We start from the raw sequence: 27,839 nt of genomic DNA, 5'->3' as shown, positions 1-27,839 counted from the left end.
CGATGAGCTTCTCCCTGTGGTCCCACTGCCATCTGCAGAAATGCACCGCTACTGCTCAAACAACCAATGAGAGCCAGAGGGAGGGTCTTAGCGCTGCCAATCAAGCCCATGAACACACTGGTCACAACCTCTCTTGTGCCAAACAGCCTAATGTCAAATAAACTTAACCTAAATTAATAGTATCATGGTGGCTATGCTAGCTGCTAGCTTGCATTGATGGCCAGCTCTGTTGCAGTTCATACACAAGTGTGATTGACAGCACTAACACCCACCTCCTGGCTCTAATTAGTAGTTTCTAAATGAGTTGTGTATTCTGTAGTTAGCACTGGGAGCAGGCAGAGATTATCTGATGACACTTTGAACAAAAACTGAAAAAAACAACATTTTATTAAAGTTACAAACTGCAGCTTTAAGCTACTCATCATTTGGATCCAGAGTTCTGGTTTACTGCGCTTCCAGAGGAAATCGTTTAAATTTCTGGATGTGACCTTTGACCTCAGACACTGTTGATGGGCATTTCTGTGGGTGAAAAGTCCAATATCATGTCCAGATGTTATACCGTCACCAAGGCGACCAGGGCAATAAAGCCAGCAATTTGCCACTTTAACTGCAGTAAAGCTAACAGATCCAACCTTGCTGACATCATTTCCTGTTGGCACACTGAGAGAAACAAAGCTGTTGCTGTAGCAGGGAGGCTAACACGACCCCACTGACCCTGAAGGTCAGCTGCGTCTGGTTCCAGTAACCCAGTGCTTCTCAATTCCAGTCCTCAGCCCCCCTGCTCTGCATGTTTTAGATGTCCCTCTATTCCAGAACAGCTGATTCAAATGATTGCATGAACATCAAGTACTGCAGAAGCCTGTTAATCACCCAGAGATACAATCCAGGTGTGGCAAAAGGGAAATGCCTAAAACATGGAGAGCAGGGGCGTGAGGACCGGAATAGAGAAACACTGCAGTAACCCAAAATCCCTTTCCAATATCGCAAAGACGTTTCTGTGTCGAGTCCATAACATTGAAACATTTTGCTGCCAACATTAATAATTTATTCCCTGCTGGCAAAAAAAACGTTCCTCAGTACAGCAGCTTAGCAACCCATGCTAACGTTCAAACAGGTTGTCAGTTTCATGCGAGGAGGAAACGTTTCACTCAGAACCAAACAGCCAACCAAGAGCAGCTGGCAGCTCATGTCTTCATGATTCCTTTATAATCTCATTATTGGACAAATATGATTTTATTAACTAAAAACTTTGCTGCAATTCTGTCAGGTTATTAGCTCAGGGGCTCCGTTAGCTTTATTGCTGCTAAAATGGCCCAAAACCAAGGTGTCTCTGTTCTGTCCAGGTGTCTCTGTCCCCTCTAGGTGTCTCTGTCCCCTCTAGGTGTCTCTGTCCCCTCCAGGTGTCTCTGTCCCCTCTAGGTGTCTCTGTCCCCTCCAGGTGTCTCTGTCCCCTCTAGGTGTCTCTGTCCCCTCTAGGTGTCTCTGTCCCCTCCAGGTGTCTCTGTCCCCTCCAGGTGTCTTTGTCCCCTCTAGGTGTCTCTGTCCCGTCTAGGTGTCTCTGTCCCCTCTAGGTGTCTCTGTCCCCCTTAGGTGTCTCTGTCCCCTCCAGGTGTCTCTGTCCCCTCCAGGTGTCTCTGTCCCCTCTAGGTGTCTCTGTCCCCTCTAGGTGTCTCTGTCCCCCTTAGGTGTCTCTGTCCCCTCCAGGTGTCTCTGTCCCCTCTAGGTGTCTCTGTCCCTCTTAGGTGTCTCTGTGCCCTCCAGGTGTCTCTGTCCCTCTTAGGTGTCTCTGTCCCTCTTAGGTGTCTCTGTCCCTCTTAGGTGTCTCTGTGCCCTCCAGGTATCTCTGTCCCTCTTAGGTGTCTCTGTCCCTCTTAGGTGTCTCTGTCCCTCTTAGGTGTCTCTGTCCCTCTTAGGTGTCTCTGTGCCCTCCAGGTATCTCTGTCCCTCTTAGGTGTCTCTGTCCCTCTTAGGTGTCTCTGTCCCTCTTAGGTGTCTCTGTTCCCCTTAGGTGTCTCTGTCCCTCTTAGGTGTCTCTGTCCCTCTTAGGTGTCTCTGTCCCCTCCAGGTCTAGTCCAGGTGTCTCTGTCCCGTCCAGGTCTGGTCCAGGTGTCTCGGGGTTACGGTTGGTCCTTGAACCTCCGTCCCTGTAAACTCTTGTAGTAGTTTTCTTGTTCAGTCTGGTTGCGGATTTCTCGATCCAGTAGAACTAACGCCGTTTTGCGTCTCATGGCCATTTCCCTACGCTGAGCATCCGCCGCCATCTCCGCCTGCTGGGCGGGGTCAACGGCAGGTGATGCGGAGCGGCGCGGGCGGAAGCTGCTCGCACGGGCCGTCGGGTCCGACCTGGTCAGCTTGTTGAGGCCGTAGGATTCTTGTGGGTCATCTCCATTGGATACCGTGGCCCACTCCCAAGGGCTTCCGTTCCCAGCTAGGGGCGGGGCTTGTGGAGGGGGTGGAGTTTGCACAACAGGATGATAGGGGGCGTGGGCGTCCACGGTGACGATGCCCGGCCCGTCTCGCTGGCGACAGAGGGGGGAGTCCGTGTTGGAGGAGGCAGCGGAGCCAGTGGAGGCGCTCTCGGAGGAGGAGGAGGGAAGCAGACCCTGCTGCTTGGACAAGGCAATGACCTGCATGAGGCGTGGCTGGCTGACACTGCCACGGCCAGTGGCCTCCCCACTGGTCTTCTCCCGGATAGCGAGCCACTTAGCCCTGGTCAAGGCGCTCTTTGGAGACACTGGTGGGGGTCCGGCTTCAGGGATCTGAGGCGGTCTGGGCGTTGCCACAGCTTTGGCACCACCTGGAGGAGGGGTGGGGTTGCGACCTGAGCCCACCCTCATGCAGTGCACCGAAGGTTGGCAGATGGGTGCCTGAGAACCGGCATCGTCCATCCCCATAGAGCTCACCTCGGAGCCATCCTCACTGGGCTCGTGGTCTCCGTCCTCACAAGGCCCTGAGCCGCGCATCTCCATGGACTTCTGCTTCCACTCTGACACCAGCTGCTGGGACCTCATGGGGTCCACCGGGACCTGCACCGCCTTCAGCCGCCGCTGCACCGCCGCTCCCTGGGCCCCTGGTGCCTCGCTGGCACCCAGAGGGCCGTTGATGTTCACACTTGTTCTGGGCAGGGTGTTGCTGAAGGTCAGCATGGTCTCCTTCCCCATGGGGCTCCGAGGAGCCAGCAGCTCCACGTCTACGCTGGCCCTCTTCAGGCCCTCCATGGAGCCCTGCTCCCTCTGCAGCGGCCCCAGGCCCTCCAGGCGCTCCAGAGGGGCTGGCGCCGCTGCAATCTCATCGTTGCTCTCTGAGGCCGAGGCGGGACCCTTGTTGTACACCGAATCGTGTCCGCGCTCCGTCAGCGCCCGCAGAGGGTCCTCCACCGGCAGGGGAGGGGACGGAGCCTGAGTGCACTCATCAGAAGACCTGAAGTTGGCGACGGCATGAAGCGCCTGGAGAATGGGAACAGGAGCAGCGCGTCAGAACAGGAAACAGTCCCAGGCAGACGGGTGGAGACGCTTCAGGTGTCTAACTTTAAAACACCTGAAGACCTGTCGCCTCCGCAGCGCTGCACTGAGCCTCCTGGTGAAGTTGCCAAGGCAACTGCAGCTGATCTCACATATGTGGGGTCTCACCAGATATGCAGCAATGAAGGCGCCGATCAGGAATCCCACATAGACGTCGACGGGATGGCTGCGATGCTGCGTGATCTGAGTAAGGCCTGTCAGCGCCGCCGCCATGGCAAATGTAAAGACCAGGACCGGCTTCAGCAGCTTGGTGGAGTCGGAGATGGTGGAGTTAAAGTACATCTGGGGGGTAAAAGGGGAGACACATGAACAGGACCAGTCAACCTTTGGAGATGGAACTGGGAGGACAGGCTTTAGATGGTTAGTCGCTCACCGAGACGTAAACGGCGGCGAAGGCCGACAGAGTTGCATGCTGGGAAGGAAACGTCCTCCTGCCAGAGAGACATCAACAATCAGCCTCTACCTGGAGAACGCGACACGGACAGGAGGACACGCCGCACCTGGCCGCCATGATGGCATGCTGGTCGTGACCGGAGCAGATGTCTCTGGTGATGTAAGCGTTTTGATCACATGACCCGCCGGCCAGTGTGTAGTTGGGCTTACAGACGGTGAGGAAGAACGGGGCGTGGTAACCCGTCGCCAGCTGGATGATGTCAGTGAGCAGTGCCGTCGCACAGAGCCCAAACACATGAACACCTGAGACAGGTAGAGAGACAGACAGGTGGACAGGTGGACATTTAGAGAGGTGAGGCAGTCAGGTGAGGGTCCTACCTACGAAGCGAACGGTTCTCCTCAGGAAGGAGTTGAAGCTGCAGCCGCCGGCGTTGATGCTTCCTTCGGATCGGTGGATCTTCAGGCGAGGCTGCAGGCAGTAAACCGCCGCCTCCACCAGCATGATCTGACACACAAAACAAACACACCTTAGCTGACCCGGGTCAGGTTCTTGGTCTGTGAGGTCGCTGGGTGGGCGTGGCCTCGTACCGAGGCGGCCGGGCCGGCGAAGGCGAGGCTCAGGAGCATCAGCAGCGGGATCAGCTCATCTCCTCCGTCTACGTATGGCATGCTGAGGGCCCGGTCGCCGCAGCGGAATCCCGCCTGGGCCGGCTGCACCGCGTCCGTCAGCTCCAGGAAGTACAGCGACACCATAGAAGAAGCCACGATGGGCAGCTGCCACCAGAACACACACAGTCAAGTTCCCTTCCGGTCCAGAAGTTGCAGAGAGGTTCTGGAAGCGGAACCTCTCTGCAACTTCTGGACCGTCAACTCATCAAAGTCCTGGGTCAAAAAGAGCAAATCAGGAAAATCTCATGAAGATAATTATGAAATGTTTATTGAACATCAGATCTCTAAAAACTTTGATGGTTAAAGACGATCTGTGATCCTGAGATCGATTGTTTCTGTCTGCACAGGTCATGTTAGTATATTTAAGTTTCTCTAACTGATGTTCATAGTTTTCAATAATTTAGCTCTATCTTTATCCCTGGGTGACCTCTGACCTCGACAAAGTAGAAACATGGCAGGAGAGTCAGACTATCCTTGGGAGCCTTCTTCTTCATCTTCTCTGTGGACGAGGAGCTCATCATCATCATCATCATCCTCATGAACCTGGAACACACACACACACACAGTGAGATGTTTCGGCTCTAAAACTTTCTTTGGGGTCGTGCTGAGCGATCTCTGTGGTCATGCTGCTACTGGCTGCTCTCTCTCCTGCTGTGCGTCACACACACCTGGAGTCCAGAACCAGAACTCCCTCCAGAACCGGGTCACCACCTGCAGTCCAACATGGACCTGCTGGGCCCGATTGCATCCAGACAAATCAACACCAAACACAGGAAGGGTTCTGGTTCTGGGTTCGGTGCTGTTTGGATCCAGTTCTTTTCTTCTCGGACTGCTACAGCTTCTTTGTGTGTTTAGACCGGGCCCAACTGGACCGCGTCGGTCCCACCTTCAACTGTTTGATCTGGTGAGATCGGCCGCAACCACGCTGGTTCTGGATCAGCGGCGCTGTGGACCGGGTCAGAGATTCTGCAGGACAGATCCAATCAGTAATCACTGAGCTAGACACGAAGGGAGCGGGGGGCTTCATCATCCTCATCCTCCCCCGCGCTACGACACTCCGACCAATCAGAACCCAGAACCCGTTCGGACAGGCAGACGGGCAGGTGAGACAGGTGTTCCTGCAAACCGGTTCATCTGGACCAGGAACGTTCTGCTTGCAGCGCGTGCACATGCACGGATAAACACACGTGCACGCAGCAGAACGGTTCGGTCTCACCTTAGATCCCGGACCTGTTCAGGTTGTCTCTCTCCCGGTACCGTACGTTCCCGCAGAGCTGCTGGCTGCGGTCCAGTTAGTTCGGCTGCTGCTGGCTCTGGTTCCGATCCAAACCCATCCGGCTCTGGTTCGGACAACGTTCCTCTGCAGCTTCCGCAGATCCGTGAACGTCTTTCTGTCTGCGGGCGATGCGGCGGCGCGGCGGGGGCGAGCTGCGCGTGCGGGTGGGAGAGAAAAGAGACAGAAAAGAGAGAGGAGAAAGAGCGCCCCCCGTCTGTTCCGTGAAACACTGCAGCTGATCAGCAGAACATGACGGTTCTGACCCAAACCCCCAGTTGAGTTCTTTCTGTGTGGACCGGCCCGGTTCTGTTGGTGCTCTGAACAGATCTGTATTGGTTCCGTCTGTGGTTCTAAGATGGTGGTCCAGGTTCCCCCAGCTGTTGGCTGGGTTGGGCTTTATATGGATGTCTATGGAACACCAGTCTGATGCCTCATCTGGACCAGAACCAGCTGACCTGTTTACAGCAGAACTCTTGAGTGGGAGGAGTAGATTCTGGTAATTGACCCCGTTGCCAGGTGTTGTAAGTCGTTGCTAGGTGGTCAACTCATTTGCTAGGTGGCTAGCCCCATTGATAAGTTTGGTTGACCTGTTGCTAGGTGTATAAGCCCGTTGCTAGGTGATAGACAATGTTGCTAGGCAGCTAACCACATTTCTAGGTGGCCTAACCCCATTGCTAGATATAGTAGACCCTGTTGCTGCTAGTAGCGTGGCGCCTGTTGCTAGTAGCGTGGCGCCTGTTGCTAGTAGCGTGGCGCCTGTTGCTAGTAGCGTGACGCCTGCTGTTGCTAGTAGCGTGGCGCCTGCTGTTGCTAGTAGCGTGGCGCCTGTTGCTAGTAGCGTGGCGCCTGTTGCTGCTAGTAGTGTGGCGCCTGCTGCTGCTAGTAGCGTGGCGCCTGCTGCTAGTAGCGTGACGCCTGCTGTTGCTAGTAGCGTGACGCCTGCTGTTGCTAGTAGCGTGGCGCCTGTTGCTAGTAGCGTGGCGCCTGTTGCTGCTAGTAGTGTGGCGCCTGCTGCTGCTAGTAGCGTGGCGCCTGCTGCTAGTAGCGTGGCGCCTGTTGCTGCTAGTAGCGTGGCGCCTGTTGCTAGTAGCGTGGCGCCTGTTGCTGCTAGTAGTGTGGCGCCTGCTGCTGCTAGTAGCGTGGCGCCTGCTGCTAGTAGCGTGACGCCTGCTGTTGCTAGTAGCGTGACGCCTGCTGTTGCTAGTAGCGTGGCGCCTGTTGCTAGTAGCGTGGCGCCTGTTGCTGCTAGTAGTGTGGCGCCTGCTGCTGCTAGTAGCGTGGCGCCTGCTGCTAGTAGCGTGGCGCCTGTTGCTGCTAGTAGCGTGGCGCCTGTTGCTAGTAGCGTGGCGCCTGTTGCTGCTAGTAGCGTGGCGCCTGTTGCTGCTAGTAGCGTGGCGCCTGCTGCTAGTAGCGTGGCGCCTGTTGCTAGTAGCGTGGCGCCTGTTGCTGCTAGTAGCGTGGCGCCTGTTGCTGCTAGTAGCGTGGCGCCTGTTGCTAGTAGCGTGGCGCCTGCTGCTAGTAGCGTGGCGCCTGTTGCTGCTAGTAGCGTGGCGCCTGCTGCTAGTAGCGTGGCGCCTGCTGCTAGTAGCGTGGCGCCTGTTGCTGCTAGTAGCGTGGCGCCTGTTGCTAGTAGCGTGGCGCCTGCTGCTAGTAGCGTGGCGCCTGCTGCTAGTAGCGTGGCGCCTGTTGCTGCTAGTAGCATGGCGCCTGTTGCTAGTAGCGTGGCGCCTGTTGCTAGTAGCGTGGCGCCTGTTGCTGCTAGTAGCATGGCGCCTGTTGCTAGTAGCGTGGCGCCTGCTGCTAGTAGCGTGGCGCCTGTTGCTGCTAGTAGCATGGCGCCTGTTGCTAGTAGCGTGGCGCCTGTTGCTAGTAGCGTGGCGCCTGTTGCTGCTAGTAGCGTGGCGCCTGTTGCTGCTAGTAGCGTGGCGCCTGCTGCTAGTAGCGTGGCGCCTGTTGCTGCTAGTAGTGTGGCGCCTGTTGCTGCTAGTAGTGTGGCGCCTGCTGCTAGCATGGCTGCGTTCCTAACCTTCACTGAGATGACGGAGCTGAAGAAGTTTGATGCTTTTATTAGAAAACAGGTTTTATTTACAGAATACAGGGGGCGCTACAGCCTCTCTGCAGCAAACAGAGGAAGCAGGAGCTTCCTTCAGACATCTTTATGGCTACCTGGCCACGCCTGGCCAGGTGCGTTCAGGTGAAGGTGGGCGGCATCCTCCTCCACAGACCTCCACACAGGCAGTTCTTGATCCAGCGCTGCTCCCACTGCTTCATGGCGTTCGTCTTGTTGGGGGAGCGAAGCATTGTCACGCAGCCACACCTGTAGGGGCGGTGTGTCACAGGTTACCGGGGATCTAAGTGATCGAGTGCTGCAATGACATCACTTCCTGTGGACTCACCTGGTGCAGGCCTTGCTCTCCTCGGTGGGGCTGACACCCATGTGAATGCAGCGCAGGTTGTCCATCTTCTGAGCTCCAGGACTCCTGAACACAAACACAGGTGAGCTCACCTGCAGCCAGAGCCCTGTGCTGCAACGGGCAGGGTGAGGTTTACCTGGTGAACACATCCAGGGGGGCGGAGCCTCCCACCCCCTGCAGCGATGAGGCTTTCCCAAACTGCAGCCGCAGCGGCAGCTTCCCTTGCAGCTTCACGATGATGCCGTCGTTCACTGGGAGCCAATCCATACTGGGAACCAGCAGCTGACTGGGCAGCAGGCAGCACTCGTCTATCAGGCTCTCGTCGGGTTCCTGGGGGGGGCCGTCGTCCCGCGCTGCCAATCAGGGGACAGGAGGTGGGGCTTAGCGTCAGGTGCCCGTCAATGAAACCATAACATCTGATTTATGTAAAACGACTCATAACACCACTGAAGCTTTGCTTTCCCCAACGCCCCTGAAAGCACCACCTGCCCTCCATGTTACAGTCATACATATCAGAGAGACATGCTGCAGCTGCGTGCTGCGCTAGCAAGCGAGGTGTGGTGTTGCGGCGCCTTACAGCACAACCACAGCTTGGTGAGCAGCCGGAACAGCAGCTGCATGCTGTCCTGGTTGTCCGACATGGCGGTGAAGGTGGGCAGGCAGCCGGGCTTCAGCAGGCCCCAGATCCGGATCATCACCAGCATCTCCCGCAGCATTCCCAGCGACGCCCCGTCTCTCATGAAGCCGAACCCAGGCCGCACCGCCGAGCCCTGCGGGAGGACAGGTCAGGGGTCAACGGCTCTCACCTTGGCTGGATGAGGCAGCTGCAGGCTAAGCCGCCATGAGGTCACCCACCTGGCTCACCTGGTTGGGCAGGTTGGCCAGCAGGTAGAGGACGAAGTCTCCCACCCACTGGATGAGCTGCTGCAGGGACTGCAGGGGGGGGCCGTCCAGGACGAACTCCTCTGTCTTCAGGTTGATCATCACCTTATCGATGTCTGAGGACACACACCGCCCAGGTCAGACGCCGCTCGCCCAGCCATGCGGCCGCTTGCCTGGCTCTTACCTGTGTCGGTGTTCTTGGCGCAGATCTCAGTCAGCCGGTCGCCTGGACTCTTGTCCGGCGTGTTGAGGACGTGTGGACGTAGCAGGGACTTCAGGGTGGAGCTGATAGCGATGAGCAGCAACTTGGCGTGAAAGTCGCACGCCCGCGCTGCCGTCGCCGTGGAGAGTTTGCAGAGAGACGCCTTGACGGCTACGATGCGCGTGGCCAGAACCTGCAGAGATCAGAGATTAGCGGAGAGAGGGTGCTTGGTAGCGGCGGCCATGCGGTGCTGACCTGCTGCAGTGCCTGGTTCTGCCGCATGTACTCCTCATGCAGCTTCTCCACCAGGTTGTGCACCATGCTGGGCTGCACGTGCAGCAGCACATCCCACCAGTCATAGCCCGTCACCATGCAGTACTCCAGCAGGAACAGCAGGTGTCGCAGTGTGGTGTTCATGTCCAGCACCTGGCCCATAGAGGGCGACACGCGCAGCATGTGGAGCTGAGGACAGACAGCAGGACAAAAGGTTTCCTCTGAAGAGATTCAGCCTCACGTGCAAACAGACTGAGACGGGCCTCACCTTTCCGTGGCCGTCCACCCCGGCCAGCGCCAGCGATGTCCAGGAGAACTGCAGAGCCTTGAAGTGGAGGGCGGGGCCAGTGGTACGCGGGCGCTTGATGGCAGCGTCGTCCCCGGGCCGCTGGGCGGCGCCATAGAACACGCCCATGGTGTGGAGGGACAGGCGGTGCAGGATCTGGATGCTACCGTCGTGGAATGCCAGGGCCAGACCTGCAACCAGAACCAGAACCCGACCAGGTCACAGAGGGCCGGGCTCAGGACGAGTCCAGGGTCTGCCGTTTCCTCACCCAAGCCGGGGCAGAACTTGGTGTCTGATGCCACCTTCAGGTCAGTGTTGGAGATGGAGATGGGCAGCTTGGGCAGCGCCACAGCGGAGACGCGCTCCAGGTCACCGGTGGTCGTCAGGATGCGCCACTTCAAGATGGTCGGCTGCTTCTCGCCCACTGCGCAGAGGTTGGGACGTCAGGGGTCGGGACGTCAGGGGTCGGGACGTCTGGGGTCGGGACGTAAGGGGTCGGGACGTCTGGGGTCGGGACGTCTGGGGTCGGGACGTCTGGGGTCGGGACGTCAGGGGTCGGGACGTCTGGGGTCGGGACGTCTGGGGTCGGGACGTCTGGGGTCGGGACGTAAGGGGTCGGGACGTAAGGGGTCGGGACGTCTGGGGTCGGGACGTCAGGGGTCGGGACGTCTGGGGTCGGGACGTCAGGGGTCGGGACGTCTGGGGTCGGGACGTCAGGGGTCGGGACGTCTGGGGTCGGGACGTCTGGGGTCGGGACGTCTGGGGTCGGGACGTCTGGGGTCGGGACGTCAGGGGTCGGGACGTCTGGGGTCGGGACGTCTGGGGTCGGGACGTCTGGGGTCGGGACGTCTGGGGTCGGGACGTCAGGGGTCGGGACGTCTGGGGTCGGGACGTCAGGGGTCGGGACGTCTGGGGTCGGGACGTCTGGGGTCGGGACGTCTGGGGTCGGGACGTCAGGGGTCGGGACTTCGGGACGTCTGGGGTCGGGACGTCTGGGGTCGGGACGTCAGGGGTCGGGACTTCGGGACGTCTGGGGTCGGGACGTCTGGGGTCGGGACGTCTGGGGTCGGGACGTCAGGGGTCGGGACGTCAGGGGTCGGGACGTCTGGGGTCGGGACGTCAGGGGTCGGGACGTCAGGGGTCGGGACGTCAGGGGTCGGGACGTCAGGGGTCGGGACGTCAGGGGTCGGGACGTCTGGGGTCGGGACGTCAGGGGTCGGGACGTCTGGGGTCGGGTCGTCAGGGGTCGGGACGTCAGGGGTCGGGACGTCTGGGGTCGGGACGTCAGGGGTCGGGACGTCAGGGGTCGGGACGTCAGGGGTCGGGACGTCTGGGGTCGGGACGTCTGGGGTCGGGACGTCTGGGGTCGGGTCGTCAGGGGTCGGGACGTCTGGGGTCGGGACGTCTGGGGTCGGGACGTCAGGGGTCGGGACGTCGGGACGTCTGGGGTCGGGACGTCTGGGGTCGGGACGTCTGGGGTCGGGACGTCTGGGGTCGGGACGTCTGGGGTCGGGACGTCTGGGGTCGGGACGTCAGGGGTCGGGACGTCGGGACGTCTGGGGTCGGGACGTCTGGGGTCGGGACGTCAGGGGTCGGGACGTCAGGGGTCGGGACGTCAGGGGTCGGGACGTCGGGACGTCAGAGGTCGGGACGTCAGGGGTCGGGACGTCGGGACGTCTGGGGTCGGGACGTCTGGGGTCGGGACGTAAGGGGTCGGGACGTAAGGGGTCGGGACGTCAGGGGTCGGGACGTCAGGGGTCGGGACGTCTGGGGTCGGGACGTCAGGGGTCGGGACGTCAGGGGTCGGGACGTCTGGGGTCGGGACGTCTGGGGTCGGGACGTCTGGGGTCGGGACGTAAGGGGTCGGGACGTAAGGGGTCGGGACGTCAGGGGTCGGGACGTCTGGGGTCGGGACGTCAGGGGTCGGGACGTCTGGGGTCGGGACGTCTGGGGTCGGGACGTCTGGGGTCGGGATGTCTGGGGTCGGGACGTCAGGGGTCGGGACGTCTGGGGTCGGGACGTCTGGGGTCGGGACGTCTGGGGTCGGGACGTCTGGGGTCGGGACGTCAGGGGTCGGGACTTCGGGACGTCTGGGGTCGGGACGTCTGGGGTCGGGACGTCAGGGGTCGGGACTTCGGGACGTCTGGGGTCGGGACGTCTGGGGTCGGGACGTCTGGGGTCGGGACGTCTGGGGTCGGGACGTCTGGGGTCGGGACGTCAGGGGTCGGGACGTCTGGGGTCGGGACGTCAGGGGTCGGGACGTCAGGGGTCGGGACGTCAGGGGTCGGGACGTCTGGGGTCGGGACGTCTGGGGTCGGGACGTCTGGGGTCGGGACGTCAGGGGTCGGGACGTCTGGGGTCGGGTCGTCAGGGGTCGGGACGTCAGGGGTCGGGACGTCTGGGGTCGGGACGTCAGGGGTCGGGACGTCAGGGGTCGGGACGTCGGGACGTCTGGGGTCGGGACGTCTGGGGTCGGGACGTCTGGGGTCGGGACGTCTGGGGTCGGGACGTCTGGGGTCGGGACGTCTGGGGTCGGGACGTCAGAGGTCGGGACGTCAGGGGTCGGGACGTCGGGACGTCTGGGGTCGGGACGTCTGGGGTCGGGACGTCAGGGGTCGGGACGTCAGGGGTCGGGACGTCAGGGGTCGGGACGTCGGGACGTCAGAGGTCGGGACGTCAGGGGTCGGGACGTCGGGACGTCTGGGGTCGGGACGTCTGGGGTCGGGACGTCTGGGGTCGGGACGTGAGGGGTCGGGACGTCAGGGGTCGGGACGTCTGGGGTCGGGACGTCTGGGGTCGGGACGTCAGAAGTCGGGACGTCAGGGGTCGGGACGTCGGGACGTCTGGGGTCGGGACGTCTGGGGTCGGGACGTCTGGGGTCGGGACGTCTGGGGTCGGGACGTCGGGACGTCAGGGGTCGGGACGTCGGGACGTCAGGGGTCGGGACGTCTGGGGTCGGGACGTCTGGGGTCGGGACGTGAGGGGTCGGGACGTCAGGGGTCGGGACGTCTGGGGTCGGGACGTCTGGGGTCGGGACGTCTGGGGTCGGGACGTCAGAGGTCGGGACGTCAGGGGTCGGGACGTCGGGACGTCTGGGGTCGGGACGTCTGGGGTCGGGACGTCTGGGGTCGGGACGTCTGGGGTCGGGACGTCTGGGGTCGGGACGTCTGGGGTCGGGACGTCAGAGGTCGGGACGTCTGGGGTCGGGACGTCTGGGGTCGGGACGTCAGAGGTCGGGACGTCGGGACGTCTGGGGTCGGGACGTCGGGACGTCAGAGGTCGGGACGTCAGGGGTCGGGACGTCAGGGGTCGGGACGTCAGAGGTCGGGACGTCAGGGGTCGGGACGTCGGGACGTCAGAGGTCGGGACGTCAGGGGTCGGGACGTCGGGACGTCTGGGGTCGGGACGTCTGGGGTCGGGACGTCTGGGGTCGGGACGTGAGGGGTCGGGACGTCAGGGGTCGGGACGTCTGGGGTCGGGACGTCTGGGGTCGGGACGTCAGAAGTCGGGACGTCAGGGGTCGGGACGTCGGGACGTCTGGGGTCGGGACGTCTGGGGTCGGGACGTCTGGGGTCGGGACGTCTGGGGTCGGGACGTCGGGACGTCAGGGGTCGGGACGTCGGGACGTCAGGGGTCGGGACGTCTGGGGTCGGGACGTCTGGGGTCGGGACGTGAGGGGTCGGGACGTCAGGGGTCGGGACGTCTGGGGTCGGGACGTCTGGGGTCGGGACGTCTGGGGTCGGGACGTCAGAGGTCGGGACGTCAGGGGTCGGGACGTCGGGACGTCTGGGGTCGGGACGTCTGGGGTCGGGACGTCTGGGGTCGGGACGTCTGGGGTCGGGACGTCTGGGGTCGGGACGTCTGGGGTCGGGACGTCAGAGGTCGGGACGTCTGGGGTCGGGACGTCTGGGGTCGGGACGTCAGAGGTCGGGACGTCGGGACGTCTGGGGTCGGGACGTCTGGAGTCGGGACGTCTGGGGTCGGGACGTCTGGGGTCGGGACGTCTGGGGTCGGGACGTCAGAGGTCGGGACGTCAGGGGTCGGGACGTCGGGACGTCTGGGGTCGGGACGTCTGGGGTCGGGACGTCTGGGGTCGGGACGTCGGGACGTCTGGGGTCGGGACGTCTGGGGTCGGGACGTCTGGGGTCGGGACGTCTGGGGTCGGGACGTCTGGGGTCTTACCAACTGGAGAGCGGTGCTGGAAGATGTTGTTGACAGGAAGTCCTTCCTTCCTGAGGGACCAGCACTCCACGATGCTGCCGCTCTGATTGGACGCGCACAGCAGCACCTGCAACCAGAGGAGCCGTCAGAGAGGGGCCGGTTCCGACCTGGCCAGCCTGGCACTCACCTGCTCGGAGTTCTCCCGGGTCAGGAACTTGAGGTGCGTGACGGCCGGATATTTGTCCCTCCGCAGCGGGTCGGTGGTGCAGCGCAGGAAGAGCGATGGCAGCAGCTCTGTGTCAATGCGGCACTTCTCGCTCACCACACTCACCACCACCTGCACACACACCTGGTTATTGTGTGCCTTGCCTGAGCGTCATGTTACCGTAGCAACAGCATTACCTTCGGCCCTCACCTTGTAGAACTGGACCGGTGAGGAGCTGCTGCCGTCGGTCGCCGCCACCACGATGTTCCCGCCGCCGGTGAAGGCAATGTCAGCCAGCGCCACACGGCCCCGCAGACGGCACAGGCTCTCGCTGGCCGTCAGCAGAGCGCCGCCCGGCTTCAGCAGCGAAACCGTCACCAGGCCGCTGACCGTCACCGCCAGCCAGCCTTCCATCGGCTTCCCACCGAACAGCGTCAGCGACGGCGAGAACTTGACCCGCGAGAACTTTTCTCCAAAGTTGGTGGAGCCAGACTACGGCGAGAGGACAGGAAAGGCCCAGTGTTGGAAAATTTAGTTTAATTATGCTAGTTTTAATGACGTTTAACTTTAGCATATGTTGAAACATTAGACTGATCCTGATTGTTTTGAGTCGGCCTCAGTTTAGGTTAGATTTAGACTCATGATTTAATCAATACATAATTTGATCAGTAGAACATTTTTCTTAGATATAATGATCACGATTTGATTAAAATTAGTCTAATCAGTAGTTTTTATAGTAGATCACATGTCTGTAAGTCATAAATTCATCTGAAAATGTTTTAGTTCATTATAACCAAAGAAGTTGGAAACTGATCAGAACATCATGTGTAACAGATGTGTTGGTAGTGAAACTGCTCATGTCTGTTTCATCAGTTTGAAGATATTATATGAAATGTGTGTTAATTTTTATAATCAAATCCGCTGACTGATGCCCTGGGTCAGAGGTCAGAGGTCAGCAGAGCTCTGTGGGTTCAGGAACCAGTTTGAAATGAGAAACACAGCTGATAAACTTTGGTCCTGCTTTCTTTCTGTATGAAATGAACATCTACTGTTCTTTCTCTGGGACAGGAGGATTGGACAGCGATGGATCCATCCTGGGCCTCGGTAACACCTGCATGTCTGGCTACAGGCAGCACTGATGGCGTGGTGCTGCTGTAGGCAGGCAGACGCCTCCAAACGTCAGACACCAGGCAGTAGAAACACCTGGATATAGAAGTAATGGAGCTAAAACAGCCAATCAGATCGCTGGGTGGAGGATCTGTCTGAACTGCCACTCAGAGCTCTCTGAAGGAGAGTCTTTGTACTTTTGAATTTTTCTGAGGTAATTAATTTCTTCTTGTGGCTTTAGTTTCTGATGATCATGTTGAGCTGTTGATGTGATTTTATGCATTTGGTTGTTTGAATAAATTCTGGTTGATTGTGAAGTTGAACAGTGACTGTTGTCTTTGTGGTTTCACTTTTACACACGACATCAATGGACCTGGAGAGACGAGAAAATATCTCGTTCCTCCGGGAAGTGACCTCACCATCTCTACATGCAGCGCCAGCTTGACGCCGTTGTGCAGCCAGCTCAGCGCCACGATGGGGTCTCCGTCCACCGAGCTGCTCAGGGCGCTCTCCCAGCTGTTCACCAGGTGCTCTGACATCGACCAGCACTGGATCCTGCCGTCGCCGTCTGCCGACAGCAGGCGGGAGCCTTTAGAACCGGGGCGGGACCGAGTTAAAACACAGCGAGACACAACAGAGAACCAGAAACATCAGAAACCAGCATTTAAAACCCTGCAGAACTGGGTCAGAACCCCCAGGAGTTACAGAACCTGGGCAACAGGTGAGTTGGGTAAAGCTCACCTGATTGGTCCCACTCCAGACAAGAAATGACTTCACTGTGGCCAGAGTTGATGGAGAACACGTCCCACGGATGCTCTGTGTCGATGATGTGGATCATGTGACTGACATCTGGAAGATGAACGGGTTCTGATTAGGTCAGAGTGGATTCTGATTGGGTCAAAGTGGGTTTTCCCAGGTCTCTGGTTCCTGCCTACCTTTGGTGTCGTCATCGTCGTTCTTCAGGTCGGTGGTGAAGGCCACCAGGTTCCTGCAGGACCAGGAGCTCACCAGTGGGATGGACGGACAGTGGGTGCTCTTCGGACGCTTCTCCCAGTCGCACACATACGCCAGCTCCATGACTGAATCACAGAAGAAGAACCAGGACAGGTGGGCGCCTCACCTGAGAGAAAACAAACATCTGGTGAGGCTTTCTGTTCCAGGTCAGGTCCGTCTACTGGTTCTGATCTTCGTAGGTCAAGTATTCAGTTCTGGTGTAAACTGGGGTAGGCCCAGTAGCATTCATCAGCAGGGGTCGCATTGCTTATGGAAACTGGGAAAAATAATAAATACATTTTCAGATTTAAATCATATTATCCTGTTTAATAGGCTGAGTTCTGATTAATTCAGAATCCCCTTTAAAAGTTGCTCATTTAAGCCAGGTTGGGTCCGTTGGTTTGATTGGATTTTAGCAGAAATCTATACTTATCCTTTATAAGAACAGCCTTTTTAAAGTAAAACTGCAGCCGAACTGGACCCAATGTCAGACAGAACCAGGTCCAGAAGCTGGAGGTGTTTAAAGTCCGCTGGTTAGCCAGTTTAATTCAGTTTTTTCAGCAAATGCTAGCATCTACTAGCTGTTGTTAGCTTACCTGACTGATTAAGCGGCGAGAAAATAAAGAATCTTTTTCAGTCTCAGGAAAAAACGAAACTGTAGAATAAAACTTTAACATGAATTACAAGGCCGAATCAGTTGAATTAGTAGAACTGAGGCCTATTCAAGAAATGGAGCTAAAGACGGTGTTGTAAAACAGCCAGACTCGGTCCCACCCCCAATCCAACTAAAGCTGTACAAACAGCTGCCTGAATGTAAAACTGAATTATTAAAGCATCTCATCAACAAGTTTCACACAATCAGCGTTCCGTTTTCTTTTTGGCGTTAAGTTTAATTTTTCTATAGATAATCTCCATTACGCTCTGTTAAACCTGTCTGCTGATTTCTGAAAAGGCGCCGCGGGCAGCCCGCACTGAGGACCCAGACATTTAGGAGGGTCATTTTACCCTCAGCGCGTTCTGACAGGCTCTTTCAGAAAACGTTTAAAGCGCTCATGCTTACCTGCTGGCAAGGGTGTAGGAACGAGTCTGTCATTGGGGGGCGACGCATATCGGAAACCTGACAGATCAGTAAATAGCTTGAGCAGAAATGTCAAACAATGATGCCATCAACACATCAGTAACGCGTTACTCTAATCTGACCCTTGTTTCAGTAACAAGTATTCTAACACGTTACTATTTACAATCCAATAGTCAGATTAAAGTTATGCAGTATAATGACCGTCATTCCAGGATGAACACTCACTTTAGCATTTGCCTCACAACTAGCAAGCTAAATACTCTGGTAGCACAGAGCCGACCAGATTCTGATGTATCTTATTGGTCAAAATGCATTGATATAAATTGACTGGCAATTGAACAGGTTCTACTTATTTCTAAAACCAAAGTAGAAAACAGCTCATAAAATAAGACACAACAGTTTTAAACTCAATACAGCAGTTTGACCAACAAAAATAAAATCTAAAAAAACAAGTTTTGTTCTTCTTGAACATCTCTCTACATCAGTGCAACAGTTTGATCTACAAAATAAACAAAAATTATACTTTTCACGTCTAACAGACACCTTAGCTCCTCACTGTTAACTCAGTCTCACTTTCCAGCCCTGCATTCAGTAACTTACCAAAGATCCATGAAAAACACTGAGGCAAAAAGACTAAATGTTTTTTTTCTCCTGTCATTTTCAGCCGCAAACATTTAACTAAAATATCTACAGATATGTGTTTCTGTCTCTGCCTCCCTTTGACTCTCTGCAGCCTGATGTTCCTGCCTGGATTCATGGATTTACAACAGACACTACAGTGATGTACAGTGTCAGAATGTGAACTAAATCTAAAAAGTATGTTTTTATCATACAGAATGAGAATTTAAACTTAATTTTCAGATGTATACATTATTATACATCTCAACTCTATTTACTGTGTAGCAAAAATTTTCACTATTTTTTTTTAAACCTCTCCTCAAGCACTTTTCTTATTGTCTTCTAACCATTAACCTTATGGTGTGGAAATAATGAAAACATATTGAAACGTTGAAAGAAATCAACCTGACATCAGTCTCCTCCTGTTCTCCTTTCTGGTTCTATCATAATTAATATAATTTTTATATCTTCACACCCTGAAACGCCAACTGGCTCTCCTATGTCTTCCCTGACCTGCTCCTCTCATAATAGTTTAGTTTATTTAAAAATTAAAAACAGTTAATACATATTTCAATAAACTAAATGAAGACCTCACCAGAGCTTCTTCACCTTTCTTCAACATCATTCTAGCACTGCTGTTCTCCTAAATATATAATATAATATAATATAATATAATATAATCACATGTTAAGTGGTCGAGTATGATCAGGTGTTGCTCAGTTTGCTGCTGTTTCAGTCTAAATCATTGTGACTAACTAGACTAGCTAACTGTTAAAGTTAGTGGTAACATTTTGGACATGTGACTATTCCAGAATTTAAACAGCTAAACCAAAAAGATTTAGTTCTATATATGAAAGTAAACTGACAACAAGATGTTATAAACAAGCGATATTCATGGCAACATTCCTGACAGATCGTTTACCTCCTTCTAACGGAGTTTCTGACTCCGCCTGCTGCTGCCTTTACTCTGAGCCGTTCAGAGGGGGGAGGGGCAGGAAGCGCTCTGCTGAATGCGCTGTTATGCGCCTTCAAAATAAAAGCACGCGAGTGGAAGATTTTAAAATTCTTCGCAACTGCAGTGAAATTATTGGGGGGGACGAATGTGGCTCTCTCCAATATTGGGGGGGACATGTCCCCCACGTCCCCCCCCCGCTTCCTACGCCCATGCCTGCTGGTGTTTTTCATTTAAACTTCTAGGAGATATTTGAGCAGAATAATATTTAAACACTTTAATATTAATGTTTCACTCTGCTGACCAAACGAGCCATATTCATCAAACACCACAACATCACATCTGAAACTCATACCAGATATGTTAATAGTTAAACTCTGCAATATAAAAATAACGAAACCACCAGTTAGTATTGTAGATGTACTTATTCTTTATTTACTGAAGGAAAAAACTCAGAGATTAAAATCTGTTGTTTTGTTTTTTCAACATTACTGTATGGAGCATTAGCAGAATGCCTGTCAGTGAACAAGTTCTCCATCGGCCAATCAGAGCGCACCCTGCTGGTTGGGAAGGAGTAGGGGTTACTTGGGATCGTCTCCAAATATGGTTGCTTCCCGTCTGGTGGAGAAACCTCAGGTTTTTAACATGGCTCCACCACCTGTGGGTTGGGTCAGTGATGTCACAGCAGGCTCTGACCTCAGCATGGAAGAAGTTCATGCTGACAGACTGCAAAGTGGGTCCGTTCTCAAGTCCAGAACCCATCCAGACAAACAGCAGAACTCCAACAATCAACGAATTTTAGGGTTTAATTTATTTTGCTGCATCAATTTCAATCATGAACAGTTACTGACTTCCTGTTTAGTTTTGTCTAATTAAAAGTGTCAAAATCAAACTCCTGCGTCACTCTGAGATTAGACTGAAAGCGACCGGTTGTCTCCACTGGACGTTTACTCAGCAGCTGATTGGATCAGGTGAGAACATCTTGTCTATAAGGGTCCATCAGTTGATGCTGCTGATCCATGACCCTGCTTGGGACTGGTCCACACTTGGTTCTGGAACCAAATCTGGTCCTTCATGTGGTCCTCGTGGTCTCACTGGTTGTCCTGGTTGGCGAACTGTCCAGCCTCCCACAGCAGCGCTCTCTGGTTTTTATGACGAACGACTCGAGTGGACTCCACCACCTGAGACAAGAGACAGAGGGGACATCATGGTGATGGAATAGATGCATGTGGAACCAGTCAGTGAAGTCTTTCAAAATAAAAGTCTTTAGTGACAGGGTCCAGATAACTAACTCCTGAAGATCCACAAGTTGATCCAGAAATCAAGACATGCTAACTAGCCAGTTGCTAAACACACGTCATGTCTTCAGCCTACGAGTTGAGAACCAAATGGGCCATCGTTCGCTGGTCCAGTAGAACCATCATTCAAAGTCTAAACAGGTTATAGAAAGCTTAGAGTGTTGATGGTTCAGACCTGGTGAGATGTTCAAAACCTTTTGGATTTAAACTCCTTTTATGACCACAGTTTCATCTTCACATCTCCCTCTGCTGTAGGACCAGTCAGCCCGGAGAACTGGACCGACTGAAGGGTCTGTTTGACCCAGATCTACAGAATTATCGTAGAAATCTTCAGAATGTTGGTAAAGAGACGTTTAGGTGGGAATCATCATTGTAACCAATGACTCAACTTCTTCTTTGCATCATCTTCTAGCCATGGTCTATGGTCTATGGCTGCCTCCATAGACCCAATAAACCAAAACCATTGGGTCAGAACCTCTTAAACCGACATCGATTGAGTACTAAACATTCTGGGTTCTACAGAAACTCTCAAATAGCTTTCCAGAATAAAGCTCACAGATTCCCTTCAAGGTAAAAGTACTGCTCCGTAATGGATTGGGCCAGGTTCTATGAACACTTTGAGTCTGTTGATTATCCTATGTTCTAGTGGGGTTGGTTCTGTAACTGGTGTAACTGGTTTCCATCCTGCACCATTTCAGGGCCTGCAGTGCTTACCTCATTGTTGATGTCATCAACCGGCTGGATTCCTGCATACTGAAAGACACAAAGATCTTCAGACAGGAAGTCCAATCTCTCAGGCTGAGACTACCAAAATAAGAGCAGGAGACTCACAGCGCTCTCTTCCAGCTTCAGCTTGGCTCGGTGTTCCTCAAAGTCCTGCAGCAGCGTTTCCGTCAAACCTCGAGGAACCGTCCGGACCGCCAGTGGGGAGGAAGAGGCCGGGGACGCCGATGAGGCCCAGGGCTTAGCGGTGATGAGGGAGGCGGAGGGGAGCCGGACGCTGAGATGAGGAGAGGACGAGGACGGACTGGCGGGTTTCTCTGAGTGACAGGAAGGAAGCATGTGTACATGAGCAGGCATGCTAACCCTAACCCTACCCTGAGGGATACCTGAGACATCAACCACAAAGTGGCTATGAGCAAATAGGACCTCCAAGTTCTGGTTCTAGAGGAGTTCTAAAGCCTCTTTAGAACCTGCTTCATGTCCACCAACAGTTAACCTGAATGCATCTCCAACACTCTACTGCTGGGTGACACTGCCCCCTGCAGGCCACCCCAGGAAGGACACCCCTGTTCTCCTTGAAGCTTAGGTGTGGTGTTCCTGAGGAGGCCGTCTGACAGAGACTGGACTCTGAGTCAGAAACTGTTACTAATTGACTCACTCTGCTGGACTCTGGCCTCATTAGGTTACTCATTGTGTCTACAGTGGGTTTGACCTGGAGCAGGCCCAGTTTTGGCCTAGTCTGGACCTCCTGGGAAACCCAGTACCAGAACCTTGAAAAACTATGAAGCTGGGGCTTCTCATAAGCATGGCTGAGGGTTCTTTAGAAATGACAGACCTTAGCAGCCCAAAAGAACCAGCAGCAAGAATCTTGATCCCAGATGTTTCCTTTGTCTGAACACCGAGCTAATGTTCCTCCACTAACTGACAGGAGGAACATCAGGATGCTCACAGCAGAATACTGATCCGGTGAAGGGAGCTAAAGTCAACCCGCCTCTGTCCCTAATCTGAGCGAGATCAGCTGGCTTCACGGCCAGGCACGTGCAGGGGGGCCAGAGTGAACAACACCTCCTGCTGCGTCACCCCACTGACCTGTTTGTTCTACATGGTTGTGTGGGGCGAGCTGGATCAGGATGGAACAGTTTGGTGAAAATGGCCAAAGAGAATTTGACAGGAGAGGCAGGAACTGCAGCAAACGTCAGCATCCTTTTCCAAAACCGCCTAGGGTTCAATTCATCTCAGTGACAATAGATCCAACATCAAGCCTGAATGTAAATATTTCTATTTCTCATTAAAACTGAAAGTAAAGAGTTGGTGCCATTAAATTTAGGATAGGAATCTGGTACCTGTTTCAAGTGGTGGGTAGAACTGCCTCATGGCCGTCCTGGATGCCTGGTCCGCCAGAGGAACTGGAGAGAAGATGGGTCGGTTGGTTTCCTTCATGGACTCCCTCAGCTCTCTCAGCTCCTGTTCTCTTTTCAGAGCTTCTTCAATCTCCTTCTCAATGAAGTCTGGAGCTCCTTGCCCTCTGGACTGCAGGCCTGTGGATTCCAGGTTCTTCCTCCAGCTCTGAGGGAGCTCTAATTCATCCAGGGTTGTTGGTGTGAGAGAAGCAGGAGGGGAGGAAACTGTTTGTTTTCTGCCCTCAGAGTCCTTTGGTGTGAATAAGGCGGTGGTTGGGTTCATCTGGGAGAACCAGGACTCATCAGGATGTCGGTGAGGACAGCATGGAGAAAGGAACACTTCATCTGTTCCAGAATCGGAATCAGGCTTTTCTCCTGAGTGTGGGTCAGCCTCTTCTTTCTTGTACTCCAGCTGTGGAGGAGGAGCTCTGCCATCTGGTTCCTGGATCTCTGGTTGCTGGGGGCCTTCCTCCCTTTGGGTTTTTCTGTGGAGGATGAAGCTCAGTGGATTCTTCTCGAAGGTTCTGTCGGGTGTCGGGGACAGCAGTGAACGTCTGGTTTCAATCCTGACCATCTCCACTTGACCACTGCTGTGCTTCAGGCCTCGAGACTTCCGTAGCTCCGCCTCACGTTCTTGAGTTAATCGGATCTCCCTCTCTATGGGGGTTTCAGGGAACACCTTGGATTTCCTGCAGTGATCAAGCAGGCTGTCATCACTGGCGTAGCCTCCAGCCACTTCTACTGACAGTTCCTCATGGCCAGAGTCTTCAAAGACGCTACTCTCTCTACTCAGACTGCCATCGGATCGGAGCACTGTCACTCTCCTCTGAAGATCCATCTCATCTCCGCCTGCTGGTCTAAATGGAGTTGTGTTACCGCCTGCCTCCATGGCACCGTAGACTTTCACTTTCCTCGACACATAAACATTAGGATCCAATTCTGGAGTCAAGTCCGGCGGGATTCTGGGGGACCGGACAGGACTGAGCATCTGTGACAGTCGGTCTTGCTCTATCTGTAGAAACTTCTGTCGGGCTGCACCAAAGTTGATCTGTTCCTTCACCACGGCCCCTGGCGCAGCGATTTGAGGAGATTCTGGTCTGGAGAGAACAGGACTAAAGCTCAAACTGAACCCCTCTATCAGTCTATTTGTGGACAGGATGGGGTCCAGAACCTCCGCTTGGTTCTGTGGTTCTGGTTGGCTCCTCCTAGGAGCCTGGCTGTGGATGATCATCTTACGAAGCTGCTTCTCCTCATCCTCATCTATCATTTTTATCCCATTGTTGGGATCCACTATATACTGATGGTCTCCATTGCTCTCTGAGAACAGACTCTCTGGCTTCTTGTTGCTGCTGTAGGTCTGTAGTTTGAACCCTTTCTCTTTCTTCAGGACGGCCAGTTGAGCCTGGCGCTGTGGTGACACCATCCAGGCTTCGTTCAGCTCCGCCTCCGGACTCCTGGGATCCTCCACAAAGGAGTAGAAGCCGCTCTGAGAGCCGGAGCTGCTACCGGGACTGCTGGGCTGCCACTCGTCACCGCTAGAGTCCCCATCCTGCACCGTGACATGCCGGACTTTGACTAGGCCGTTCTGGGTTCCGTTGTTCTCCCAGGAGCCAGAGTCCCGGTCCGCCAGGCCAGGAGCAGACCCAACGATGGTTCTCAGGTCTGAGGGCTGCAGCTGGGGGGACAGAGGCTTCAGCACCCACCTCCTGGGGGAGCTGTCCATGCCTGCAGGGGGCGTTGCGGAGACACAGGGGGGAGAACCGTCTCTGGATCTTTGAGAACTTTGTGGGGACCAAACAGGCCAACAGTCTTCGGTTGAGAGTCTCTGAAACAACACCAAAGACAATTACTGAAGCCAAGGAGCAATAAACTGATCAGCAACACCCAGGGAGTCCTGGGGGGCGTTTGCAAAGGATTGTGGGACCTGTAGTCCCCATAGAGTCTGAGCTGGGTTGGGAGAAATGAAACTGAAGTCACAGAGGAAAGGAACGTCTGACTGATCAGAGATGAGTTTACACCCCAGAGAGGAGCGGCTCGGTTCAGCTGGTGCAACAACCCGCCTCTTATCAGATCCACACTGCAGGTCCAGAGATAAACCTGCTGATACCGGCAATTCTGATGGACCCGGTCTGGGTGTTGATGGCAGCTTTTCTTACAGGAGCTTTTGAACTGTGCGGATCTACACTGGTTTCTAGTTCAACAGTCCCAGTAAGCCAGTCTTAAACTGGATATCATGCTGGTTCTGTTGGTGGTTGACCCACAGAACCGCCCTTACTGGGTTTGGCCAGGGTGGGTTTAAAACCAGAACCCGACTCAGGTCACTGACATCTAAACTGGTTCAACTCATCCAGTTTGAAACTGGTTTCATACTGAATTCTGGAGGGTTCTGGACTGGTTCTGTTTACTCTGGTTTCAAACTGGGTTAGATCCATCTGCATGCTGCTTTTAAACTGGTTCTGGATCATTTCCATTTAAACTGCTACCATACTGGTTTAAACTGGTATGATTTTTCATTACTTTGTACAGACTTGCTTCTTTGTAATAAATTGGGATTAAAGTTTGTTCTGGACTGGTGTCATAAATAGACTGGTGTCATAAATAGACTGGTGTCATACTGGTTTTGTGCTCATTAATTCTTCATAAAACTGCCTGGTGTTTAACTGGTTTTGAACTGGTCTCAATTTGTGTCTGTCCTGGTTTTAGTCTGGTGTTGGACTGGTTTGATACCAGTTTGTTAATGTGGCACCGCCTGCCAGGTTCTGGTTGGGTCCATATTAACAGGATCAGAACTTCAGGTTCTCCCTCATCACTGATCCAGAACTTTCCGGACTGATCTGTCACAGCTGGTTCTGGTCCGAATAGTTCACAATCAGCTGGTTGTCCGGGATGGTTCCAAGTTCTGGAGAAGATTGGTTCACGTCAGGAGGATCAATCTGGATCAGAACCGTCTGATGAGACAGTGAGAACTTGAACCACCAGAACCGCAGGAGGAACATTCAGAGCTGCAGCTTCGCCTGCGACCGGCTGATAAGACGCCGCTCCCGCAGCTGGTGGCCGATAGGCAACCGCCTGCTGTGGAGCAACGGAACCGGGCCAGAACCTGTGTGTGTGTGTGTTCCTCTCTGTGTGTGTGTGTGCGTGTGTGTTCCTGTGTGTGTGTGCGTGTGCGTGTGTGTTCATGTGTGTGTGTGTGTGTGTGTTCCTCTGTGTGCGTGTGTGTGTGAGTTCCTGTGTTGTTTCTGGACCGAGCCGAACCACAGTCCCGCACCCTAACGGACCCAAACATCTGGTCAGCCTCTGGCCTCAAATCACCTGAACAACAGAATCTCTCTTACCTCGATCAGCGTCCAGCAGCAGCTGCAGGTCTGAAGAGCAGCTGCCTGAGGGGACGAAGGTTGCTGTGAGGCCCCGCCCACTCACAGGCCCCGCCCACCCGCTCTCCCTCAGGTGGACTCTGGATCATCATCATGGAGAGAGTCGGGCTTTCTGGGTACTGAGAGCAGAGTTTCCCTCCAAGCTCACTGCAGCCAGGTGACTTCAGTTGACAGGTGTTTGCTGAACTGCAAGCAGCTGAATCAGGCAAAATGAAACAGGGAAACTGCTAAAACATGTGTTGAGAATAAATAATTCTGTTTTTCCTTCCATCTCTTTTAGCTAGTTGCAAAGCTAAAGCTAAAGGAAATGACATGTTAGGAAACGCCATCAAATCTAGGGTTAAAGGATATGACACACTAGGGAATGCCCTTTTTAGGGCGTAGCTTGGATAGAGGCTAACAAAAGGAATGTAAAACTTTTGTTTGATAGCATTTTTTCCTGCTAACTCCTAAAGGTAGCATGAGAAATGGACCAGCTGTATTTTGGTATAAATAAATAAATGGAAATCATGAATTCAACTCACTGACTCTTTTTCAACCTCATACATCAAGAACTTAGCATGGAGAAGGATAATTCTCCACAGTAGTGAGCCTAGAGGACCAGAGAACCAGGGGAACCCTGCCCCCTGCTGGACCAGCAGCGGTACTGAGGTTCTGCTGCCCCCTGCTGGACCAGCAGCGGTACTGAGATTCTGCTGCCCCCTGCTGGACCAGCAGCGGTACTGAGGTTCTGCTGCCCCCTGCTGGACCAGCAGCGGTACTGAGGTTCTGCTGCCCCCTGCTGGACCAGCAGCGGTACTGAGGTTCTGCTGCCCCCTGCTGGACCAGCAGTGGTATTGCATCAGGTTGTTGGCAGCCTCACCTTGTTCTCCGGGTCCAGAAAGAGTCAGAACCTTCCACGGCGGAGTGTACTGGAACATTTTGCTTCTCCAACTGGACCTGGCCTGTTCTGGCCAGCTGGTGCTGGTTAAAGACAGAAAGAGTCCATAGAATCCTTTATGGTGAGTGGGGAATGTGGACGTTTATTAAGTAGAGGAATTATGTATATAAGTTCCACATGTACTGGTACCAGTACTGCAGAGCTCCAGGATGATCAGTCTGGATGAATCTAAACGCTGATGGACCATCAGATGGATCTGATCTGTGATCAATCCTCCATCAGAGCCAAAGCTCCTCGGGTAGCGGCTCACCTGGATCAGCTGCTGATGGACCTGATCGTCTCCTGATCAGAACCGAACCTGGTGGATCCATCTGCTGATCAGCCTGTTTTCTCTCCAGTCAGAATGAAATGAGCCTCAGATGCTTTCAGACGATGAGTTACATCTTCATGAGACAAACTGAGGAAGTTATTATTCACTCAGAGGGAAGTTTTACCTTCCTTTAGTTTATTTTCTTTATTTTTCAGGTTATTGTCTGAGGATAAATGTGGTTCAGTTTCATCGTTTAAACAATAAAAGATTCATGATAATCATCGGGTTTGATGCTTCTTGGACTGAATGAAGTCACATTTCAGATTTCAGTGTATTTAGGTGAGTTTTGATGCCTTCTAGTTTCTTATTGTCCGTATTAAAAGTGGCTGTCGCACATTTTCACTGCAGGTAAAAAGTTTGCGTAGCTTTATGCAAACTTTCACACCACATTCATTTTATACATGTTGCCTTTGCGTAAAATTTAACACACATTTTTTGTGTGTATGCACACTTTATGAGGCCCTGTAGTTTTTTGTGCGCCGCACATTTCTGTTTTTATTTTTGAGTGTGAAAGCTGTGTAGCATTTAATACAGAGTTCAGCTCTGGTTCTGAAGCTGAAGGAGCTAACAACTGATGGCTCTCCTGGTTCTGGTTCTGATGGTTTATGTTTAGTCTGCTTCTCCAGCTTATTCTGCTCTTCATGAAGGTTTTGGTTTCTTTACTCGCAGAACCAGAACCGAGCCCAGCCATCGGACAGATGAGTATCCATAAAAGTTAAACCGTCAGCTATGATTGGTTGATACAGAAAATAAACATCAAAGGA

At 54.2% G+C, this 27,839-nt stretch overlaps 3 protein-coding genes across 5 annotated transcripts; all 3 read right to left on the bottom strand.

The window, feature by feature from the left end:
• Positions 1-369: 369 nt before the first annotated feature.
• plppr3b (phospholipid phosphatase related 3b) lies at positions 370-6,755 on the bottom strand. Its single transcript, XM_088004822.1, has 7 exons — positions 5,018-6,755; positions 4,503-4,688; positions 4,293-4,419; positions 4,022-4,217; positions 3,895-3,952; positions 3,630-3,803; positions 370-3,446 (listed from the first exon to the last, which is right to left on the bottom strand). Exons 1-7 carry the CDS (start codon positions 5,120-5,122, stop codon positions 2,118-2,120), a joined length of 2,175 nt encoding a protein of 724 aa, XP_087860948.1. The 5' UTR covers positions 5,123-6,755; the 3' UTR covers positions 370-2,117.
• Positions 6,756-7,909: 1,154 nt separating this feature from the next.
• On the bottom strand, positions 7,910-17,499 carry med16 (mediator complex subunit 16). 3 transcript variants are annotated; one of them, XM_088004815.1, is made up of 16 exons: positions 17,443-17,499; positions 16,325-16,509; positions 16,131-16,238; positions 15,809-15,978; positions 14,493-14,774; positions 14,265-14,414; positions 14,099-14,204; positions 10,185-10,340; positions 9,899-10,107; positions 9,613-9,819; positions 9,340-9,550; positions 9,129-9,271; positions 8,851-9,043; positions 8,410-8,626; positions 8,256-8,339; positions 7,910-8,176 (listed from the first exon to the last, which is right to left on the bottom strand). In XM_088004815.1, exons 2-16 carry the CDS (start codon positions 16,464-16,466, stop codon positions 8,050-8,052), a joined length of 2,505 nt encoding a protein of 834 aa, XP_087860941.1. In that variant the 5' UTR covers positions 16,467-16,509; positions 17,443-17,499; the 3' UTR covers positions 7,910-8,049. The 3 variants fall into 3 exon arrangements, with proteins under 3 accessions (XP_087860941.1, XP_014822549.2, XP_014822551.2); XM_014967063.2 differs by lacking the exon at positions 17,443-17,499 and adding an exon at positions 16,979-17,339; XM_014967065.2 differs by lacking the exon at positions 17,443-17,499 and adding an exon at positions 16,979-17,339 and having other exon boundaries at positions 9,138-9,271.
• Positions 17,500-19,442: 1,943 nt separating this feature from the next.
• On the bottom strand, positions 19,443-26,838 carry misp (mitotic spindle positioning). The gene is made up of 6 exons (XM_088004816.1): positions 26,688-26,838; positions 25,787-26,021; positions 22,395-24,276; positions 21,160-21,368; positions 21,043-21,081; positions 19,443-20,211 (listed from the first exon to the last, which is right to left on the bottom strand). Exons 3-6 carry the CDS (start codon positions 24,172-24,174, stop codon positions 20,122-20,124), a joined length of 2,118 nt encoding a protein of 705 aa, XP_087860942.1. The 5' UTR covers positions 24,175-24,276; positions 25,787-26,021; positions 26,688-26,838; the 3' UTR covers positions 19,443-20,121.
• Positions 26,839-27,839: the final 1,001 nt, after the last annotated feature.

The sequence above is a fragment of the Poecilia mexicana genome, unplaced genomic scaffold (genome assembly GCF_051168715.1).
Source record: "Poecilia mexicana isolate PSO_F unplaced genomic scaffold, ASM5116871v1 scaffold_4, whole genome shotgun sequence".
NCBI lineage: Eukaryota > Metazoa > Chordata > Actinopteri > Cyprinodontiformes > Poeciliidae > Poecilia > Poecilia mexicana.
Note: the sequence above shows the minus strand (reverse complement) of the source record. Positions and strands in the feature narration are given on the sequence as shown.

Bases quoted from the DNA above. Each gene is read 5' to 3' on its own strand.
- misp (XM_088004816.1), bottom strand. From the start codon at position 24,174: ATGGACAGCTCCCCCAGGAGGTGGGTGCTGAAGCCTCTGTCCCCCCAG. The intron at 21,369-22,394 runs GTACCAGATTCC...CCTGTCACTCAG, and splicing joins CTACCCACCACTTGAAACAG to AGAAACCCGCCAGTCCGTCC. The intron at 20,212-21,042 runs GTAAGCACTGCA...CTCTTGTCTCAG, and splicing joins TTGATGACATCAACAATGAG to GTGGTGGAGTCCACTCGAGT.
- med16 (XM_088004815.1), bottom strand. From the start codon at position 16,466: ATGGAGCTGGCGTATGTGTGCGACTGGGAGAAGCGTCCGAAGAGCACC. The intron at 9,820-9,898 runs GTGAGGCCCGTC...GTCTGTCCTCAG, and splicing joins GGGTGGACGGCCACGGAAAG to CTCCACATGCTGCGCGTGTC. The intron at 8,627-8,850 runs GTAAGGCGCCGC...CCTGATTGGCAG, and splicing joins CACCAAGCTGTGGTTGTGCT to CGCGGGACGACGGCCCCCCC.
- plppr3b (XM_088004822.1), bottom strand. From the start codon at position 5,122: ATGAGGATGATGATGATGATGATGAGCTCCTCGTCCACAGAGAAGATG. The intron at 4,689-5,017 runs GTCAGAGGTCAC...TTCTGGTGGCAG, and splicing joins CATGTTTCTACTTTGTCGAG to CTGCCCATCGTGGCTTCTTC. The intron at 3,953-4,021 runs GTGCGGCGTGTC...TCTCTCTGGCAG, and splicing joins CATGCCATCATGGCGGCCAG to GAGGACGTTTCCTTCCCAGC.